Below are 22,257 nucleotides of genomic sequence, written 5' to 3' on the forward strand. Positions count from 1 at the left end.
CTCCTTGCTTGCCTCAGTGCTAATAGGCAGGTTAGCTCAGTGGGGAGAGTGCCAGGGGGACGTTTTTAGTAAGATGAATTTGGCAGCTTATTTGTAGAGTACAAGAATAGACTGGAAACCTAGTAGATGGAAGGTGAAAAAGTATAACCTGCATTCCCTGGTTTCAGGTAGATTACATTGAGGTGGGGCAGACAGAAAAATAAGATGGTTTTTTAGGAAGGAGCAGTGGTTCTGAAATCCAAGAACCTGCAGGACCTCACTGCTGGGACTCTCCAGCTAGTTTCATGCAAGAAATACCAAGGTAGGTTAGGGATTCAGAACTTGGAGGTGTAGGGAGGGGAAGGAAAAGGGCCCTCCATGAGGGGGGAATGGGAGCCCACAAAGGCAAGACTCAATTGGGGACAGTGAATAGGATCTAAACAGAACATTTGTGGGCCTTGGACCAAGTTTCAAAAACTGCACCCCCTTTGTTACTATCTGTTGGGGGCTTTAGGGGTTGGGAATGAATCTACATGTGGCCCTCTAGGTCCTTGCGTGCGGCCTTTTGACTGAGTCCAAGTTTCACAGAACAAATCCTTTTATTAAGGGGATTTGTTCTGTGTAGTTTGGATTTTGTCAAAGGGCCACACTTGGGGACCTAGAGGGCCACATGTGGCCCTGGGGCTGCAGGTTCCCCACCTCTGAGTGAGCCTTCACTAGGATATGGATTATTTTATTACAAGACAAATACCTGCCTGCAGTGAAAATTAGAATTTTCTGCTGTCAAAAATAAGCCTATTTTATTTTGTATTATAAAAGTGTAAAAGGTCTTCCTTCATGCTTCATCCCCCACCTGCATTACTGCCTTACCTACATGACTTTGGGCTTCAGCCCCAGTTGTGGCTGTGACTCCAGGGCCTGGTAGGATCAATGGGTTTTTGCAGGGGAGCAGGTGGAGATGATGGAAGACTAGAGGAATAATTGGGGGTCAGAGCGTTCAGTTTGAGCTTTATCCTGTAGACAGTGAGGTGCCTTTGAAAACGGTGTTTTAGGATGATTAATTGGGCACGAAGAGCAATGTGCCACACTGGGATGGAGAGCTGACTTTGGATTCAGAAAGACCTGGGTTCAACCCCTTCCTCACTGGGAAAAGGCACTTGACCTCCCAATGCTCTGGATGATTCTCTTAGGCTTTGATATAGACTAGTTGTTAAAGGACTCATCTCTCCCACCTCAGGGGAAAAAAAGGGTTTGGGCCTAGTTATTCAGGATGGATTCTAAGGTGAAGAAACTAGAGAAAGATCATCTAGGAGGAGGTTATTACCACAAATAATTGGAGGTGGGTAACAGTCAATATTTTTTGTTCTTGTCGTTCTGTTTTCATACCCTATTTAATGAATTGGGAATAGATTTGTTGGATTTCTGAGTGGTTTGATGTTCCCTGCCCCCAAACACAGTCTCACGTTTGTTCTTTTAATGTTGTAATTCCTGAAGTTTGTGGCTATAAACTGGAATGTAAATATTTCCCAAGAAGGAAAAGGAAGCCTTTAAAATACATTTTGGGTTGTAAACCATAAGAGTCAGCTGTGATCCCACATTTGTGACTAATTGGTTGTGTCTCTTTGGACAATCCTGTTCCCAACCCTGGGTCTCAACATTCATATCTGCACCATGAAGATGTAGACTCTTTGATCTTTCAACTCAAATGTTCCATGATCCTATGAGTTTACAGTAAGTAGAACTCCTGGCCACATTTTCTGCTTGAGCTGTCACGGAGATGAATACAGTATGAGAAACATAGCTTTGGCCAAGGGGACAGCCATGTTTTTCATTGTTCCTTCCCCTGTAGGCTGGTTGTGTTTTTTTTTAAGGAGCCAAGACCACCAAGTCCAGAATGGCCATTAGGTATTGACAGATATGCTGGTGACATAACTGGGAACCGAGCTTTTTCATTAAGATAAATTAAACATGTCAATAGTAATGTTTTCACAATGTGATGTCTTTCTGTGTATTCACTTGCATTTGCTTCTGTTTACTTGCCTTGTTTGGGCTGTTGAACAACTGAATTGCTTTTGGGAAACTGATAAGAACAGCTATACATCACTCTGAATATAGGAGGAAAAAGTGGATTGGATGGAGCTGGAAAGGGATCCAATTAGTGGCCAGCTTTTAATCGTATACATGTGATACCTTCTAATTAAATTAGGCCCAGCTCTATTCCACATTAGCTTGTCTGTTAAAATCCATGCAGTATACTCTAAAAAAGTCGTTAATTTGGTCATATCAATTTAACTAGTTTTTGCTCATTAACCTTGACACCAGCAGTGCTGGAGAGAAGAACCCTTGGCTATTTTTGTTCTCTCTCTAATCCCCCAGAACTCTAAAGACTTGTTGCCAGCCCCCAGCCCTCTTCTTTCCTCTCTCGCCTGTGCTAATGATTGATTACTGGGGGCGTTCTCCACTGGGCATTCGGAGGGTGAGGCTTCAGTTCCTGTCTGGAAGTCACCTTCAGAGCTCCATTTACCTCCTATTGGGCTCACCGGCACCAAAAGCTGGATTTTTCTCATTGGATAACTTTTTGTTTATCAAACCAGAGAATGACAGAAATTCTTGAAACCAATCAATTGGCAGCCCAGAGGTCAGTTGTGGTTATTATTATTACCCCAAAGCCCACTTTGGTCTATGAGTGCATAGAGTATATCTCACTCAATGACTGAATGGTAAATATGCAGAAGAATCATGTCTGATAGAATATCAGGGATCAGAAACTTCTCATTAAGATGGTGAGCTTATTAAGCACAACGGATATAAATCATCTGGGCCTCAGCATATTGTCTCTTGTCAGGAAAGGAGATCCAATACTTAGACCCATGTCACTTAACCCTTCCATACCTTGGTTTATTTATCTATGAAATAAGGACAGCAGTATACCTGCCCTCTTAAGGATGCTGGGGAAAAATCTGTCATTTCAGCCCAACTCTTTGTGTGTTGGATACATTTTGCAACATGGACTTGCCCTCAAAACGGGACTTCCTCATGGCTTTCCCTGTGCTGTGTGTCCTGTTTTTGAGTGGTTTACTTCATGGGACCACAGAGACAATCTGAAAAGCAGGAGAAGCACTTGTAAACAATCACCCTGCAGAATGATCGAATCTGAGAGTTTGCAGAAGAGCCATGGGAAGTACCGAACAGTTGAAAAGCAATGAGGTTTCGTTACTTTCAGGTGCGTCTCGTAGTAAGCGCCAACACCTAGCAAATGTTGCCGGGCATAGTTCCTGTTGGACCTGCTTTAGCCATTGGGTGTTTTGTTTTGGTGGGGAAAGGGGCAGGGAATGAGGCAGGTACAGTTCTGTGGCTGCATCTATTACTGAAGCCTCTCCTTGTGAAAGCTCTTTTCACCAATGAGGCCCAGCAGTCCCTTTGTAGCTTAGAATCTTATTAGAGGTAAAGAGACTTACTTGTGGTCACCTTGCCAGTGTGTGTCCAAAGCGGGACTTGAATCCAAGCCCAGCCCCTCATCTTCTGTGCCACGTGTGCAGCCTTATTGGAGATGGCAGAACAGCATAAAGTCATCACTAGCCAGTCAGTGGGGAAGTATTTATAATTAATCTATTTTGTTACATAGATTAAAGTGCTTAACATAGTACAATTTCTTATGTAAGCTAAGCATTGTCTCTGAAGTGTTCTGGATAGCATTGGTTTGCTTAGCAGATCTCTTTTTCGGGACTGAGCTCAGCCTTCATCCATAAGCTCATACATTCTGAATGAATTAGACCTCAATGAGGGAAGTTTCACCGTTTTCTCAAACTGATATACAAAACTTTAGATCCCTTCATGGTCTCTGGGCTGGCCAGCTCATTTTAACCATGGCCAGAGGGAAACTCATAAATACATTTTATGTAATACATCAGGGGAGAAACGAGGAGACTGTCTCCCCAATAAGAGATCTCATGAAAGTTGCAACATATACCTTCTTTCCCTTAGGAAAGGGAATAAATTAGGCAGTAAACAATTAAACAATATCAGGGTTTTTTTCCTGGCCTGCCACCTAGACTTAGTAAACGAAAATACCCTGATGAAAGCAGATAGTTTTTCCTTGAAAAAGTCTCATCCGTTTCTGAAGATGACTTGGGACTTGGTTTTGAACATTGACTGTGACTTTTCACTATGGTTAGCTTCACACTAGGAAAAAGAACCATTTTCAAGCCATTTTCCCAGAGTTCAAAGAGAGACTAGCTCTCCTTGACTATGGAGGGCTTTCTTGGCATTGGAGGATGCGAAACTAAAGGCTGGCCTCAATATCACACCACAATTAACAGGAAAGCAAGCCTTGGAACGTCAGTGTGCTTGAGAAATAAATAGCTGCCGAATTTTAAATGAAAGTAAATAAATAGGAGGGGCAAGAATGAATTGTTTCTGAAAAATATCGGGCCCAGCAGTGCTCATGACTCACACTGATTTCAAAAGGAAAAAGTGCATCTTCAAGTTTTGCAAAGTACATGAGCTTTGGGAAGTGTGTATTTGTCATTATGTTTAATTTGCTCATACCTCACTGAAGAAAAGGCCAGGGGAGCTAGGCCGAGAACACAGCTGTACAGGCAGCTCAACTAATTGCCTCTCCATCCTCAACCTCATTTATCTTCATTTCTTCCCAATTATACCAAATTATCAATAGTCTCTGTTGCATCAGAGTCTTAATCCCCTTTATTCAGACAGCATTAGAGAGTGGCAGATGAATTCTTGGAGGGAGTCAGGGTAAACAGCCATGAAATGCCACCTCTGGCAGATGGCATTGCTCACAAGAAATGTGGAAAAAACCATTTGGAATTTGTAACTGGGCGTTGGTATGAGTATGCAAGCTGTCAACGTTTTTTTTCAAAAGATAATCAATGTGGTCCATAATCACACCATGACTGAAACTTAACACGGAGTCACAGGATAAAATCAGAGCCAGAGGACCAGGAGGTGAGAAGACACTTGAAGGCCCAAGCAGTTTTCTACTTGTAAATTCCCAGTAGGTGCTGGAAGCATCTCATTTTTTTTCAGTGTAGAGTAATGTTTCTCTTGATTATGAGGACGGTTACGTCAGACTATTCTATTTGAAGCAAGGGATACATTTTCTTTATTCACAGGCAAAATGAGTTTCAAATATCAAAACCTCTCCTCCCCTTCCCCCTCCCCCCATAACCCCTCTTTTATAAGAGAGAAAAATGTTTAAGAAAAGCAGTCAACCTAGTTCTGCATGCAGCCCTCCACAACTGTAGCAGCCCACCCCTTTGTGGATTGGAGGGAGGTGTATTTCTTCATCCCTTGTCTTAGGCCAGCATTGGTCATTGTATTTACCCAGGACTCAGCTTGATTTTTGTGCTTTGGATTTTTTTTGATGTTGTTTAAATTATTATGGTCATATCGTTCTGTTCATACTTCATTCTGCATCTATTCATACAAGATTTCCCATGTTCCTCAGAAGTCTATCATTTCTTGTAAAGTAGCACTATTTCCTTCTGTTCATATGACACAGTTTGTCTAGCTCTCTTCCAGTACGTGTATCCGTTTTGTCTTCAGCTTATTCTAAGCAAAAGCTTTTTCATTCGTCTGTCCCACTTGGTAATAGCCAACTGCACATTCTATATGTCCTACCAATGTGAGAATGTTTCCAAACCGATCCAAAAAAATGCACAGCAGCAAGATGACGATGTTAGAAAGCAGTATTTTTAAGATGATGCAATTAGAAACTTTTCTATATTGTGTGTGTGTTTGTGTAGATTGTTTTCTTCTTGGGTACTTTGAACACACACACACACTTTTCAGTAAGCCACAAAAAATCCTTTTTCATTCATTGTTCAGGAAATAGAAATTGTCTAGAAATTCCCCCTGGGGAAGGAGAAAGGGCTTAAATAAGATCATACTGCGAAGAATTAAAGAAGTTGGCCAGATCCATTTTATTTTCAACTTTCCGTTAACTTCAAGATGGAGATTTACCATTGACTTTTCGTATATATCAGTGTGAGCCCAATGTACCCAGTGTCCAGTTTATTTCAAGAGAGCAAGTTCATTGGAAGCACTCTTGGAAGCAGTTGAAAGGCCAGGGTTCCAGGCCAAAAGGTATGGCTGGAGCTTGCACTTCTTTCTTCCTTCAGTGCTGCATGGGGACACCTGTCCACCTCCCTTTCTCCTGAACCCTGTCACCCACATGCAGCCATGGGATGTTCCTTCACCTTTCAGTATCAATAACAATTTGAATGTGGAAATGAAGTATGGGTTGGTGGGGAGAGGATTGCCTTGGTAGTCAGAGGCCTTGAACTCAAACCCTGCCTTTGATCTCTGCTGCTCTCATGACCTTGGACAACCCTAACTGGCCTTCAGTTTATTCATGGTCACAGAGATGCCTTTGAACTCCAATTCCATGATTCTCCATGGTTAGATATATACCTCTGATGAAGGAAAGAAGGTTCTAATGAAGGTAGAAAGTGCATATGGATGGCCCAGCCTCCAGCCCAGAAATTTGTTTGGGTCGAATTGAATGGAGAGCCATCAACATATGATTCCTGGGGCTCTGAGTTGTCTTCTTGTGTGGGCCTGGAAAAGTCACCTCCCTTCTCTGGGACTCACATCTTCCCTCTTTCCTGGAAAATGAGAGGGGAAGACTAGATAATCTTTAATGTTCTTTTCAATCCTAAAATGGTCTTATTTGAGTGAGTCCTAATTTGAGCTTTGGAATTGAGTCATTACTAATATTTCTTTCAGACTTCTTTTTAAAGTTTTCAAATTTCAAACCAAATCTCTTAGTCCACTATGCAACGTTATGCAGGCAGAGCTTTGGAAATGTGTGTGAATGCATCAGTACCAACTGTTCCGACCCTGATCTCACACGTTTTATTTAGAACACTGATCTGGACTTTTTTCTGTACCATAACATCTAGGGATCGTATTTTCTCACATTTGACAGTTTAATGCAAGAAAAAAAAATAACCAGAGACAAAGAGAACCTTTGACAATGCATATATATTTTTTTGTGTTGATAATGCTAAAGCTCCTATTATTTTTATAAAATTTAAACAAGCAAATTTAGACATTGAACATAGAGCCCTGCCTTTCAGCTCAAGACCTGAATAATGCATTCAATTTTTCTAGCTGCATTTCTCATGCTAGACTGTCAGTCCTGGAAACTGAAGACTTGAGGTTTAGCCAAATGTACCAGCCATTCTTTGCTGGGACCTCCTGGGAGGTGTTTCCTCTAAGCCCAATGTGTTGGCATTGTGTGAACTAGGAGCGTGAGTGGCCATGCATTATCGTACCATCTCTTGTTAGAGGGCTTGGGACTGAGAGGAATGGTGATTACCAGTTGGGATGTTGCGTTTGTAGGCTGGCATTCATTCTTCTAGTGTACCCCATTCATTGGTCTGTAGAAAATGAATGGGTGGGCTCAGCCTCACTTTCAGGTAGGATATGCAAGTGAAACAGTGATGAGAGGTGATGAAAAGGCACTTCTCCTACTCATCAACATACACATCCAGTCACAGAATGCTATTGTGGTTAGTTCCAAATCCAGGATGGTCCGGACCTAATGAACCGGAAAAGCCTTTTAATGGCTTCCTGTGCTGAGCCCTGGGGATAGCTGTAGGGAATTTCCAGATAAGGAGGTGTCCTTATTGGTGCAGGTTGACACCTTGTCCAAAATTAGTTCTAAAAACTTGCTTAGAGCCAGGAAATTAAGTGACATTTCCATGCTACTTAATCCCAGAAGCTCTCCTCGAACTCAGGTCTTCTTGATTCCCAAATTAACTCTTTAACCTTATAGTACACTACTTCTCAAGTGCTGGGGATACAAATACTGTCCATAGAGAGTTTTTTGTAGCCATAGGGAGTGAGAACACACCTGGTATTCACTTGGGGCTTCTTGACCTTTCTGGATCCTGGGCGTGGCCAGGCTCCCATCTAGGGACTTCATCAGCTTTCAGGGTTTGAATGATCAGCTTTATTCAAATTATTCCCAGATATCTGGATCTAGCCCTAGATTCTCCCCTGACCATGTTATTTCCCTGCTCCCCAAACTTTGCTTCTCTTTATTACCTTCATGATCAAATAAATCTTCTCTCTTTTGCATTTTGGAGATTTTCCTATCCTGACCGCAGCCTTCTTTTCAGCCTTGTTACCCATTACTCCTCTTTATCCACTGTGTGGGCCCACTATGTGTCACCTTCTTAGTATTCTCCATATGAAACATTCCATTTCCCACCTCCATGACTTTGTACTGACTGTCCTCCTCACTGCAGCCTCTTAGAATCCCTTATTTCAGTCAAAACTCAGCTCATACTCTCCCTTCCACTTGAAGTGTTTCCTGATCTGCAAGGTATTACCTCCCACTGCCACCTGCAAACACAGGCACATGCCTGACCCAGCACATGACAAATCAGTCCTTCTTCCTTCCTCTTCTGCCCTCCTTCCTTCCCTTCCTTCCTCCCTCCCTCTCTCCCTCCGTCCTCTTTTTCAATTTGTCTTTGTACCCTCAGAAATTAGTATGCTATCTGGCACATAGTAGGCACCTGAGAAACCCCAAAACAGTTATTCTTAAACCCATTCTCTCCTTCTTCCTTGACTCTCCCAAGAATACTGCAGAAGCAGAAAGGATAACCCCATAGGATTAGGGACCATTTTGGATTTTTGTTTGTGAACAGAAAAGGAAACAGAGACATAGTTAAGTACGGGTCAGAGATTCTCCTTTTTAGATACTTCCCACTCCCCACCCTCTGAATTCTTCATACAACATGAGAATTTTGTTTCAGAACTCTAGATATACTATGCACTATATCAAGAACTATATAACCAACCCAATGAACATGGTCTACACCTTTATAACTAATTCTATCTTTATAAGTTCAAAAACAACTCTTCTAGGCGGTCTTGATTGGAAAAAGCAACAAGATGATATCAAATGGATTTTTATCAGGTGTCATCTTTGTTCATGTAAACATTATTCAGATATGCCCAGATAACTGTGACTATTTACTTTCTGAGCATATCACCAGTGATCATTCTTTCCTCCTTTTTCTCCTTAATGATACTTGACAAATCTACTCCACATCTCAGTGATATTTGTCACTAAGAAAGTAATTGACATCAGTAGACTTTTATTTAATACCTCCTCTATGGTCAAGGTATGTAGAATACCTTTCTTGAAGGAAGTTCTCACAGCCTAGCAGGAGAGCTAAGATGCCCATGAATAATAACTATTAAACGAAGTAGATAGATGGGACATCAGTGTCAATTTTCATGATATTCCTTTTTCAATCTACAATGGCTCCTTTATTTTTTTACCTGCTTTTCTCATTTTGGAATAGCAAATTTCATTAAACAGCATGCTACTCTTAGAGATTAGAGATCCCATCTCCCCCAGGCCTCTGATTCACATACTTAGAATTCAGGGGTGGGGAACCTGAGGCCTCAAGGCCATGTGTGGCCCTCTAGGTCCTCAAGTTCGGTCCTTTGATTTCAAACTTCACAGAATAAATTCCCTTAATAAAAGTATTTGTTCCCTAAAACTTTGACTCGGTCAAAAGGCCATACCCGGGGACCTAGAAGGATACTTGTGGCCTTGAGGCACCAGGATCCCCACCACTGGGCCTTAGATCATCCCCTTCTGTCACACCTGCAATCATTTTCTGAAACCCTGGTCCTTCTGCTGTTCTCTGCATACACACCCAACAGAAGACTGCTAATCAAAAGGTATATTCCATGTTCATCAAGAAATGTAGACGTCTTTCTTCTTCAAATTTTAATGGAATGCTACTGGAAAAATAATTCCCAGTTGGTTAAATACAGGGTGCCCTGATGCAGATATTCCCTGGACTTAAAGAATTTTCATTGCCTTTTGTCTCAGATCCGTTTTCATTACTTTAACTGTCGGGTTAAACAAGCAGTAACAATAGCCATAGCACCCAGATATCTATTTCATTGGTCCCTCTCTTTTGGGCATGCAGATGTTCCTTGAATTTTCAGTAATGAAAGAGTTACTGTTCCCCTACCAGAATGATGTGTTTTTCCCTTTGGTTTAATGTGAAACCCATTATTAGAAATTGAGAAAGTTTGGGTGCTACAGCATATGAAATGGACATTGGCAGCTCACCCACATCTCAACTTTGGATATACATTTTGGGAAAAAAATAGGCTTCCTTTAAAATCCATATTATTTTTTTATTGTCAAAGGTATAATTATATTATTTTTCTGAGTTTTTATTTTGCTCCCCTTTGTTATTTCCAGTAAAGGCAAGTTTTAAAATATGTTTTGCCATGCTTTTTTTTGTTTTAAAACTGTGATTTTACTTCCTTTTAAGATTATTTTTAACCTCAATTCAGCTTTAACCATCAGTTTCTCATTTTTTCCACCATTCTTCCTTGTAAACATTTTGGTCTACCAGTTGGATGGTGTGATCTTATTTACATAATTAAAAAAATGGACAAAATGCAGCTTCTCTACTCCGATTCTACCTGCTTCCTCCTTTCACCATTCCTCTTTATAGGCTTCCTTTTGGGGGCCTGCTTGTATTTTCTTCTATTTTCTCTTGTGTATACTGTTCTCATAAATTCTGAAATAATAAGGAAGTCATTACAAAAAGTTCCTCTGCATCCTGTCAATATGAGCTCCCCGTTTTGTCAGTTGAGGCTTCCATAGAATTAGAAGTTGGGACAGAGGTCGTTTTCTTTTTCATTGCTGCCTCCATTTCCTTCTGGATGGAGAGAAAAATCACTGTGGGGTCATCTACTTCCATTTCCTCCTCTGCTTCACTAAAAGGAGTTGTGGCTGCCGTGGCCTTCATCCTACCCTCCACCCAGAGCACAGTTGGTTTTTAAATGTTCTTCTTATGCCTACAATGCCCGGTCTTTATCTGGATATAGGTGTGAAACATTCTTGGGATGCACTAAGCATCTTTCTCACATCTGCTTCTAAAATCATCTTGGACTTAGTGACTAGCTACTTTAGAGTTTGAACAAAGTATTGACCATAGGTTTGGGTATTCAGTGGAATTTTAGTGTATAATTATCACTAGATTACTTAACCTAAGTTGTGACAGACATATTTTTTAAGTATGACTGACTGATAGACAGATTGGGAATTGCCAACTTAATGGGCACATTTCAAAACCTTGGCAAGGACAAGCAATAATTATGGTCGGCTGAGCTGCTTGATCAGGGGTTTGGAAGTAGCCCAGCAAACCTAGTGTTTGAGCTCTCCATATCAAATACCCAGACCTAACTGATGGCAGTGACTTACTTTGAGAACAAAATGCTATAGGCACAGGTATCGGTGTACGTACACACACACACACACACACACACACACACACACACACACACACACACACACACACACACACACACACACACCCTATACACCCCTTAATGGTGAAAACAGTGGATTCTTAGCTTTTCTGTTCATTAGATGACTGATTGTATACGTTGCTGAAATAAGGTTTCTCCTACAAAGTTAATATTAAATTGTTTTATAAAAACTCTTTCCAGAAAGGAAACAACAGATTATCTAATTGATTAAGGTTATATTTGTTTTTTCTTTGTGAAAAGCGACCACCATTAAACAGACTCATTTCATAGAGTTAAGGGACCAGTGCAGAAATTGACAGTGAATTTCTGGGAAACCCTTGGAATTAGGTGAATAAAGTACAATGAGGTTTTGCTAGTTTCAGAGGTGATGGGTTTGAGGTAAGAATTGAGGTAGGTGGATTGCCTGATATTTGAGGGAGAGTAGAAGGTATGACATTTAAAGATCATTTAATGAGAGACCTTTGAGTTGTGTCATTTAGCCATTTGTGGTAGTTTTCTTGGTTTGGACCAAATGGGGTCTATTCTCCCCTTGTCCAGAGAGGAATAAAAGCTTCATAGCTTTAGAGTTAATAGGACCCTGAGGACTCTCTAGGTCATTCTGCTCATTGAATGGAAGGGAAAGCTGAGGACCATAAAGGTTGAACAATTTGATTAAGGTCCTGTAAGACAATATGCAGTAGAGCTGGGATTTGAACTCAGAACCTCAGTGACCTTTCTGGTGCAGCATATTCCATTTAAGCACTTTGGCAATCCAATCCCATCCTGCCTTGATCCCACCAGTGTTTTTTCAATGCCTTCTAGATTGAGAGATGATGGGCTTCTACATCCCACGTTTTTCCCTACACCTAGCCTTCTTTGCCAAGGCCAGAGGGAACATCAGGTGTAATTTCTAAGCTTCTGGCAGCCTGGGGAGCTCCCTGCATTTGAATCCTGGTTCCAGAGGAGCCTTTAACAAGCTTAGTCTCTTCCTCCATGGCCACCGATTCCTTTTCAGTCAAGTCTATTTTGTAGGCTTTGAGTGCCCCCGACCACTCCCCCCCACACCTCCACCCCTGGGGGAGCCAGAACACAAACTCTGTGGGGCTGGGGTTGCCTTGGAGCTGGCTCGGTGAATACTGATGACTGACTTATATGAGGGGGGGAGAGTGAAAGGGTTAGAAGAACATAGAGCAAAGAGGGTACTGAGGATCTCGGAGATGATTGAGAGCTTCATGAGGGCAAGCACATTAGGATGATTCCAGAGGATCCAGAAGCAGGGGTTACCATTGAAATGTTGGAAAATTGCACTTGCAATTTTGGAAACTTCTGCTTTTCAACCATGAAACAGATGAAGTAGAGTCCAGTAAAATTTCCAGTGGAATTTGCCAAGTCTTAGAGCTGACAATCAGTAGGGCTCTAAAAGTTTGGTCTCAGAGGAAGTCATTTAATAACTGTATTTACAACATTACATATTCTAAAGGACTTGCTTGTTAAGGTCAGTGTCTCCAGAAACCAGTTTGGTTTGGGTTTGGGGGTGAGGTGGGTGAGATCCAGATTTGTGGATTCAGCAGTATAAGGAGCTACAGAAATTCCTTTCTCTGGTGTAGATTTCTAACTCATCTATAACTTATGGTCTTGGAGAGTTGCCTGGGAATGGAAGAATGACTTGGCCAGAGTCCCACAGTATGTGGCAGAGGCCCTCCATCCACAGTACTGTGTTTCCTCTCGCGATACACCAGATGCTGCAGGTCAAAGCTCAGGACATCCTGCTTAGATTCCTGGTTTTTGGTTTTTACTTTGGACAAATGACCTCCCTCTGGACCTCAGTTTCTTCATTAATTAGGGTGCTGATAATAAAATTGTGTCCTAGCAAGCTCAGAGGGTTGTTGTGGAGATCAAAAGAGAAAATGGCATGGGCATGTGTGGGAAAGTATCCTAAGACCACCTGAGGATATCACATCGTATGCTGTACAGGAGGGCATATGTGTCATACACGTTCATTTTAGTGTCTAAAGAACAATGATAATATTGTCTAATGGTATTGATCCTTTTTGGCCCTTAAGGGGCGGGACTTTGTCTCACTTTGTTTATCATCTGACCCCCTCCAAGGCTTCTGACAGCTGCCAGTCAGGGAGGATCAGTCTCTAGCCTCTCAGCACACAAACATCTGTTGAGAACGCAGGGAGGTGACCCATTTTACAGTCTTTGGAAGAGCACCAGTTCACTTCCTTTTGCCTCAGTAGACCACAAGAGCTTTATTTAGCTGAAATCTTCAGTTGACTAGAACCATAATCATATGGGGAAGTATGAGCTTCTCTCAACTGTTGATTTTGACATCACATGGAAGTTGCTAAGCTGATTGCTATCGGTGTCAAGAGAGAATTTATATGATCAACAGTAAAATGATATGACTTTCTTTCAGTTTACTTCATTAAAGCTCTAGGATTTTGTGCTAGATGCTAAGGATTCAGAGATGGAACCGTCCCTGGTCTCCAGGAGGTTGCATTCTTTCTGGGATAAAACAGCGTGTACACAGACAAGGACACACAAGTTAACTTCTGCATAGGGGAGGACCTATATATAACTGGGTTATATGTGTAACTGGGAGGCTGAGCTGAATCCTGAGGGAAGCTACAGATTCAGCAAAGCAGAGATAAGGTGGCTGTGCAATCCAGAACAGCAGGAGGTGCAGCGCCATGTCCAGGGAACAACTACTAGGCCACTGTGGCTGGAACGTTTTTGCAGAAAGAGCACTAATGTATGTTCATTGTGGAGACGGGCTGGAGCCAGACTCGGAAGAGCTTGAAATGCTAAACAGAAGAGTTTGTGTTTTATCCTAGAGCCAGCGGGAGGCATTGATGCTTCTTGAGCAGAGGAATGACCTGGTCATACCTGTGCTTTAAGACGATCAGTTTGACCGCTCTGTGAAGGATGAAGCAGAGGCAAGAGACTGGAGGGAAGGAAACTAATTGGAAGTCTGGTACAATTGTGTAGGCACAAGGCCAGGAGGCCCTGATCTAAGGTGGTGGCCTTGGGAGCATTAGGGGCGTTCTCCTGTCAAAGGAGGCGTTGAAAATAATGGGAAGTGACAGTCAGATTCTCCCACTCTATTTTATTCTTGCCAGGAGAAGTTATTGCTTCACAACTTTAGATCTTTGCTTTTCAAATGAATCTTTAGCATTTGTTAACCTTTATTCTCAACAACTGATGTTTGGTATTTCCAGAATGCACAAGACTTAGAAAGAAGTTGGCCCTGTTGACTGATCTGTTCATTTCCTGCAAAGACACTTGTCAGTGGCATTGTCATCAAACAGACCACACCCTCTTAAGGCTGGGGGGGCACACACATATCATGCTAAGCCAAGACCCATGGTGCCTTGGACTTTTGTCCTTTTGGGAGTTGCTTTCCATATTCAAGCTAGCAGGAAATGATTTCCAGGTCCCTAAAAGATGCCTCATCACTAAAAACCATCCTTAGGTCTCAGTGTAGAAAGCCAAGCTCTAGAATTGACAGGATCTTTATCTTCCTTCCTGAGCAGTGGCAGCCACTGCTCAGCACTTGAAATGGAAAGCCATGGGAAGAATGTCACTTTCTTGTTGCCATTTTGGGAGAGGCCTCTCTTTTATATGATCCAGCCATGGCCATTGGAGCCAAGTCTCTGGATGTCACGGTGAGTAGGCCAGTCAGCCCGAGCTCACACACTTGGCCTAATTGGCAAGTGCATTAATTTCCTGCATTTATCTTAGAAACTCAATACCAGTGGTGGGCAGGCTGTAGCCACTGTGCCTTAAACTGGCCCTCATGGAATATCCACCTCTTGCAGCATTTTTGTTTAGAAAGGAACAGACTGGAATAATCTTGAGTTTTCCATTTCTTGGGCTTGATGTATGAGTTCAAGTTATTTCCTTAAAATAAGCCTGTGATGAACACTTCGTTTTTAATTCTAAGATATATCTTAAATAAGGGTCACTCATTAAATGGGGCCACCTTGTCATTTACATTTCAGCTTTGAGTAATTCTTAACAGCTACAGTGTGGGAAACATTTACAGTAAGCAGACATTGTTCATTATATATTTAGATGTTGCTGTCAACCTATCAGCTAGGCACCAGGCCTGGAGTCAGGAAGACTGGCCTCAGATGCTTATTAGCTTTGTGACCTTGAGTAAGTCACTTAGCCCTGTTTGCCTCAGTTTCCTCATCTGTGAAATGACCTGGAGTAGAGAATGGCAAAGCACTCCAGTATCTTTGCCAAGAGAACTCCAAATGGGGCCACGAAGAGTCAGACACGACTGAACAATGACAACAACTTCCTCTTAACAAGGTCACTCTCACCTGGTCCAGCCACATCCATTTGTGGGTCATCTGGCTTAAATGACTGAAATAGTCTGTGGTCATGGAGCTAACGTAGCGTTAGCATGATATCTCTGCCAGCAGAACTCATCAAAGGACTAACACTAACGTGACCTTTCAGCCCAAAGGAATTTCCCCACATTAACACATGAATTCTCCTCCTCCTCAGAAGACAAGGAGGGTGGGAGGCAAAAAATGAGCCCTGACCAAACCATGGACCCGCCATTGCCTCCCAGTCCACAGCTTTGACTTTTAGGGGCTATTTGGCCTCAGAATGCAAGGCCTTGTGGCGTAAGGGAGTAGGGGAAGCAGCCAAGGGATCATTTGCATGCATGTTTGGGAATTTCTTTAAGTGGCATTTACAATTCCAGGCCCAGTATATGGTTTAACATGATCAACTGCAAGCCCCCAACAATCCTGCTTTAATTGTCTTTTATTTTGAAATAATGATGATACAAGTCTGATGCAGCATGGTCTTGTTTGGTCCCAGCTGTCTAGAACCGTCCCTGAAGACTGCCTCCTTTTCTCTAATACATCTCAGTACTTCAGAAAGAATGTTGACCTTTTGTGACCTCCATGTCATGGCCTCCTTTTTCACCTTAGTTGGCACTCTGTGCTCATCTCATGGGCAGGTGAGATGCCAAACTTCCCCTGAATCAAAATGGGCATTTGTGCTTCATAGTTGGGGGTGGGGTTTGCATTTTAGAGGCTGTTCTTCCCCACATATAATGGAATACTGCAAGGAGTATCATCGATATTTCTTTGCATATCTTCAGATAATGAGTTTGGCTTCACTAGGGCATGGCTTACTGATCCTTCCTTTTTCCACACTGAAGTCTAAGACTTGTGAATTCAAACATTTTTCCAACAAAAGGCATTAAAATAATTTGTACTTGTGTTTGTAACCACAATTGTTTCCATATCATTTCTCCCCAAATTGGAAAAAAAGCATTGGGCTGGGCCTGCCAGGATAGGGGCTAGGGCTCGTTTTAGGATTTTTTCCTCACTCACTGTGAAACGCTGGAACTCAGTTAAACTTTTCATCTCAGTTTCTGCATCCAGAAAATGGCAATCTCTGACCCCCTTGTGGTAACAGAGAGTAGAAATACTGAGTGCTGACTTATTGTCCATTTGATCTCAGGTATTCCTTCAGCATGTTGTCGTCACTTGTGTATAAAGGCAGTGATCATCAACAGGGAGACACATCCAAAGACCAGGACCCAAGTGGGGCTCTTTATGAACATCCTTACTACCTGGCTTCGGAGATGACCAGTCTCAATTCTCCCAACTCCCCACCACTCTCCACCACAGGGAGGCTGCCTCTTTAGTTAGAGCTAATGTTGGATGTTGAACTTGGTCTCAGCATAGTCAGTGCCTAATCCTGATGCTGTTGTAGTTTGCAAAGGGCAATATTGTATTATATCACATGGTATAATTTAGTATCAAGTAAACCGAACTTTCTTTGCCAGTGTATTGCTCATCATTTTATAAATTGGAGTTCTGTAATGGTAAGGCAATTCATAGCTTGGATCCAGGGTTAAAATGATGGAGGGAGGGGCGTCTAGGTGGCGCAGTGAATAGAGCACAGGCCTAGGAGTCAGGAGAACCTGAATTCAAATCCAGCCTCAGTCACTTAATACGAAAAACTAGCTATGTGACCTTGGGCAAGTCACTAAACCCCAATTGCCCTACTTTCCCCCCTCCAGAAAGCAAAAAAAAAATGATGAAAGAATTCTTTTTCTTCTCCGTGATTGATCTTTAACATTTGTGCATTTTCCAGTATTAATCATGTTCATTGGCCAAGTGTTAGCCTAAGGACTTTCCAGTTTTGTAATGTGCTTTCATTCTCCTTTTATGAGGATAGAGCTTCACCCCCCCCATTACATGAAACTCTTTGTTATTGATTCCAATTGGAATTTCAAATTTGTGAATGATAGATTATGTCAATATGCCAACCATAAATTGCCTTCCTACATTTAAGCAGTGACTTGGCCACAGTAAATAGCTGGAGAAAAAGTGAAAATAGACTGCTCCCTTTTGAAGAGCAGTTGCTCATCCTAACCAGCATTCCCAATGAATGATGGATTTTAGCCTGAACCACAATGTGGGAAAGACTTCTGACCCTAAATTGGACCTCGTCTAATTCAAACCAAATTATCTCTCTCCCATGCCACCCATAAGTGCATTAGACTGGCTTCTGGCAGAATTTACTTGAATGATCAGCTTTAACACACTAGAAGATCATCCCAGCCTGGGTTTATGACATAAACTTCCCCAGAAGCCTCCTATGGTCTCAGGAAAATGACCCACAAAATGCTTATTTAAGCAAGGCTCTATGGGGTGGGGGTGGGGATACCGTCACAAAGGCTGTAGCAACTCACCTGCTTGAGTGGCTTCTTTAGTCTGCAAACAGGTTTTCAGGCAGATCTGGAGAGTTCTTCCTGGCTGCCTTCCCTATATGACAAGCAGATATCAGTTAGGCCACAATGTTCCCAGATGGAGAAGCTGTTGTTGAGGCAGAAACACTGACGAGAGACGGGCCTCCTCACCCCTGAGTGATTTGAGTGCATCAAACAGGTAGCCGATGCCACTCACCCAACGGTTAGTTGGCCATGCCATAGATTGGCGCCCAATGTCTGTTCTGGAGAGTTCAATTTGAGAGCAAATGGATAGCCTAGAAAGGTTTCTTTGGTTATTGCTTCCTTTGTTCTTCCATAGATTGAGTTTAAACTCCTATGTTTCTACACAGAGAATGCTAAGTAATACCTGAATGGCCATGTCATTGTAAGCCATTATGAGGATACAGGAGATTGTGTACCCACATGCACTTGACTTTGCTCTGTCGTGTTGGTGATCAAAGGCAAGGGGAAAATCTAACAAGCTCCCGCCCTTTTTTTTTTTTAAAGCAATCGGGGTTAAGTAACTTGCTCAAGGTTACACGGCCAGTTATTTCTGGGTGGGTGCTAAGTATCTGAGCCTGGATTTGATCCCCAGCTCATCCCAACACTGGAGCCGGTGCTCTTACTCACTGAGCCACCTGGCCGCCCCAAAGCGCCCGCCTTTTAATGGCAGTCACTGTGTATTTTTTGTATATATAAAGACAGATGCCTAGCTAGGACTGGGTTGATGAAGAGATTGCCTTCATGAGTGCTACATCTGGGAAGCACAAAAGGCCAGACCTCCCTTTATACTGTCCATTTAGGTTTGACATCGAGGTCTTCTTAATTCCCCTGTGCACCCCAAGTGCACCTCTTCCTCTATCTTTCTTTAGGAAACCACTCAAAAATGGTGGGTGTTTGTTATACGATTGCCTCCCCTATCCTCCAGTCAGTTTATTGTTGTGACAGATTTGGCTCGACCAGCTGTTAGAAAAAGAGCCCCTGCTTACAGCATGGCTGCTTCCATGTTCCCAGGGGGAGCTCCTTTCAAAGGGTCATTGGCTGCTCTTGAAAACAGTGTTAAAATCAACTTCCATGAGTCAGTACTGATTCCATTGGAGGCAACATTCATTGCTGCAAATCTGAAACAGAAGGCTTCTTCAGGGATCACTGCCATATTAAACTCTTTTATATACTGTTTTTCAGGTGGAAGTGAATCCTCCTGGGACAAGGAAAAGATGCAGTCTCCTATGACTCCAGGATCCCAGCCCAATGTGGGCCATGCCACACTGCCAGGCCAGGCCAGCCTTGGAAGTGCCCATCCACTCAATCCTCTCCAGCAAAATCATCTGCTGACCAACAGTACGTATGTTGTCCTCATTAAAAGAGAGGGAAGAGAAAAGCTCTGTCCTCCCTGCCCACCCCCACCCCCAATGTTTTAGACTACTTGGGTATACAAGTAGCCCCATTGTTATTTTCAGTAAGAAATTTAAGATCTTGAATTCTTTGGTTAAGAGGGACACCTTTGGGGTGGCTAGGTGGTGCAATGAATAGAGCACTGGCCCTGGAGTCAGGAGGACCTGAGTTCAAGTCTGGCCTCAGACACTTAACACTTATTAACCGTGTGACCTTGGGCAAGTCACTTAACCCCAATTGCCCTCCAAAAAGCAAAAAAAAAGTTAAAAAAGAGGGATACCTTTAAAAGAGATGATGAGATGGAATGCAAGGAGGGGCCTGGTAACTAGATGGAGGTATTCAAGTTCTAGACCAGGAGTTCTTGAGCTAGGGCTGTTGAGTATGTTTAAAAATATTTTAGGAAAACTGTATCTTAATATAATTGGTTTCCTTTGTAATCATCTATATTTCATTTTATGGATTTAAAAACATGATAGTGAACAGGGGGGCTGTAGGCTTCACTAGACTGCCAGAGGGGTCTAGTCCCAGCAAGATTTCTTACCTCAGCTCTAGGGGATTTGAAACCCTTAACAGTGAGCTTGAACTTTTCCATCTTGCTTTCCTGGAATGCCATTTTAGTTACAAGTAAGAAACCAGTGAGATGATGGCTCCCTTTCTATTTTTTCTGACACCTTAGCTTCTCTCCTGGAGCACTGAAATTGACAGGCAACTGAGAAATCTTTAATGTTAAGCTGTGTCAGCATCTCAGATCTCAGGGAATATACAGCAAAGGTTTGGTCGCTCACAGAGGTGACCCCAGGTGCTAGGCAACGTTAAGAAATGAATTCTTCCCTAGGGGTCTGCAGGATGACCCTGAAGTTGGTAGGAGAATGATCATACCTCTTGTTGATTTCAACAATAAGGATTTGTTGTCTTGCCCATATTCTTAAGGCTTCAGAACATTTCTGGCATGTAACTAAATGAGACAGATTGCTGGAGTGAGATGGACTGTTGATGGTTCTTAGTTTAATGTTTTCAGCTTGAGATAGAATTCCAAATTTGCATCTGCTTTGCATGAGGGGTGCACACGGGGTTCACTGCTGGCTTGCTGTGCAAGGTCACTTTTGGATTCTTGGACATTATAGATCACTGAGTGGTGGGCACCGTGGCACAGAATTTGCACGTCTACCTTTTATGCCCTGCTACATGGTCTTTGGAAACATTTGATGAATTAGATCTTAAAATTGTTGATGTGCTGTTAAATTCTGTTCGTAGTTTGCATTTAGTTTGCATGTCAATTGAACTTTAAGTAGTCATCCAACTTGATGTGGCCAGATGGTGTCTGGGTGATGTTGACACTCTGTGGAGAATGAGGAAAGATTATTAGGCTGGTAAGGGAGTATATGGAGTGAACAAAGGCTTGTGGATGCATAGGACAGAAAAGGCTCCTAGTGTCTGATCTAAAGGGGCACTAAACTTCCCCTCACATTTGGATTTGTGCTGATATAGATCATCTTGGAACCAGTATGAAAGTTGAGTGATATGCTGGGTTTGGTAGCAAATGATATCACCCTGTAGGAAATTTCCCTCTCTCATTTGAAAGTTGTCCTTAGGTTGAGTGTGAAATGAAGGGTAAGGAGAAACATAATCAATGATTAACTTCATTTATGTTGTATAGCAGACCATTAGAGCAGCATATGCTGTACGGTGATGAAAGTATGAAAATGCCAGGGTATGTCAGTAGCATTTGAGGACAAAGTCAGGCAAACTTTTAGTTAAAAAAAAAAAGAAAGAAAGGCCATTGTGATTCATTGCGGTAACAGAAGCAGCTCAGTGTTGAGACATCTTTGATGATTTATTTATCACAGAAGAAATACTTCAGAGCAGATAAGTTGGGTCGTGTAGATTGCCCCTTAAAAGATTTGAAGATAGTGGGTTTTGAGTGAATGCCAAAGGAAAAAAAGTCTCAAATACTTTCCTGGTATTTTAGTGTGGTCATTTGCCCTGGGGACATGGTGTCACAGGAAATAGATAGATGGTTCATTTTCTGAGTCTCTACAAATTTCCTCTTTCTAGGTCTTCTTTGATCCTTGTGTGCTTTTGACAATGGTGTCTTTCCTAGGGACATTAGTGACTGATATGGACTTCCTTTAATTAAACTGCTCTATCATAGGATAAGTGGCATGTCTGCACTCTTGGTATGTAGCATTGCATACATACATACCCTTTCTTTCTGAGGGTTTTAAGTCTCTGAAATCAGGCAGGGTGCAAAAACCCAAAATTTATCCTGTGTTTCCTACCCTAGCCACAAGAGTCTGTACAACTGAATATATGGTGGGGGGATTTCCCAGAGACAGTGGCTTCTGTTCAAGTGAGAGAGTGTAAGGGATGCCAGAATGTCACAGGAGCAGTTGGGTGGAACCCATACAAACTTGGTCTATCAAATAGAGCTGTTGCAGAAAGACTTGAAGCAAAATAGATGTAGGGGTGGAGTGAAGGATTGCTGCTTTCTCATGGGTTCCTGAGCAAAATTAGGCTTCTGTTCACAGCATTGTAAGTAACTGAGAGACAGAGATTTAAGGTTCACTTGAAAATGCGGACTTACTTGCATTCGGTATTTTGCCATCTCAAAATGTGAAGTGAACTTTTTCTGGAGTCTCAAGAAGTTTCAGCTCATAAACTGAGAAGGAGTGAGCTGCTGAATTGTCATGAGGACATCTGTGGCCACAATAAAAAGAAGTTATTGATGACAGGGAAATATTGTCTAAGATTTCCTTTCCCTTTCTTACACACACACACACACACACACACACACACACACACACACACACACA

The 22,257-nt window shown here is 42.3% G+C and overlaps 1 protein-coding gene across 2 annotated transcripts in view; it reads left to right on the plus strand.

The window, feature by feature from the left end:
• DACH2 (dachshund family transcription factor 2) overlaps positions 1-22,257 on the plus strand; it is a 138,789-nt gene that overhangs the window by 27,917 nt on the left and 88,615 nt on the right. For both annotated transcript variants that reach the window (XM_069107741.1, XM_069107742.1), the window contains exon 2: positions 19,235-19,390. In XM_069107741.1, the coding sequence (XP_068963842.1) occupies positions 19,235-19,390 (156 nt within the window). The remainder of the gene's footprint in view (positions 1-19,234; positions 19,391-22,257) is intronic.

The sequence above is a fragment of the Petaurus breviceps genome, unplaced genomic scaffold (assembly GCF_028583685.1).
Source record: "Petaurus breviceps papuanus isolate PSGF00001 unplaced genomic scaffold, PetGlider_PUasm1.0 90205, whole genome shotgun sequence".
Lineage (NCBI taxonomy): Eukaryota > Metazoa > Chordata > Mammalia > Diprotodontia > Petauridae > Petaurus > Petaurus breviceps.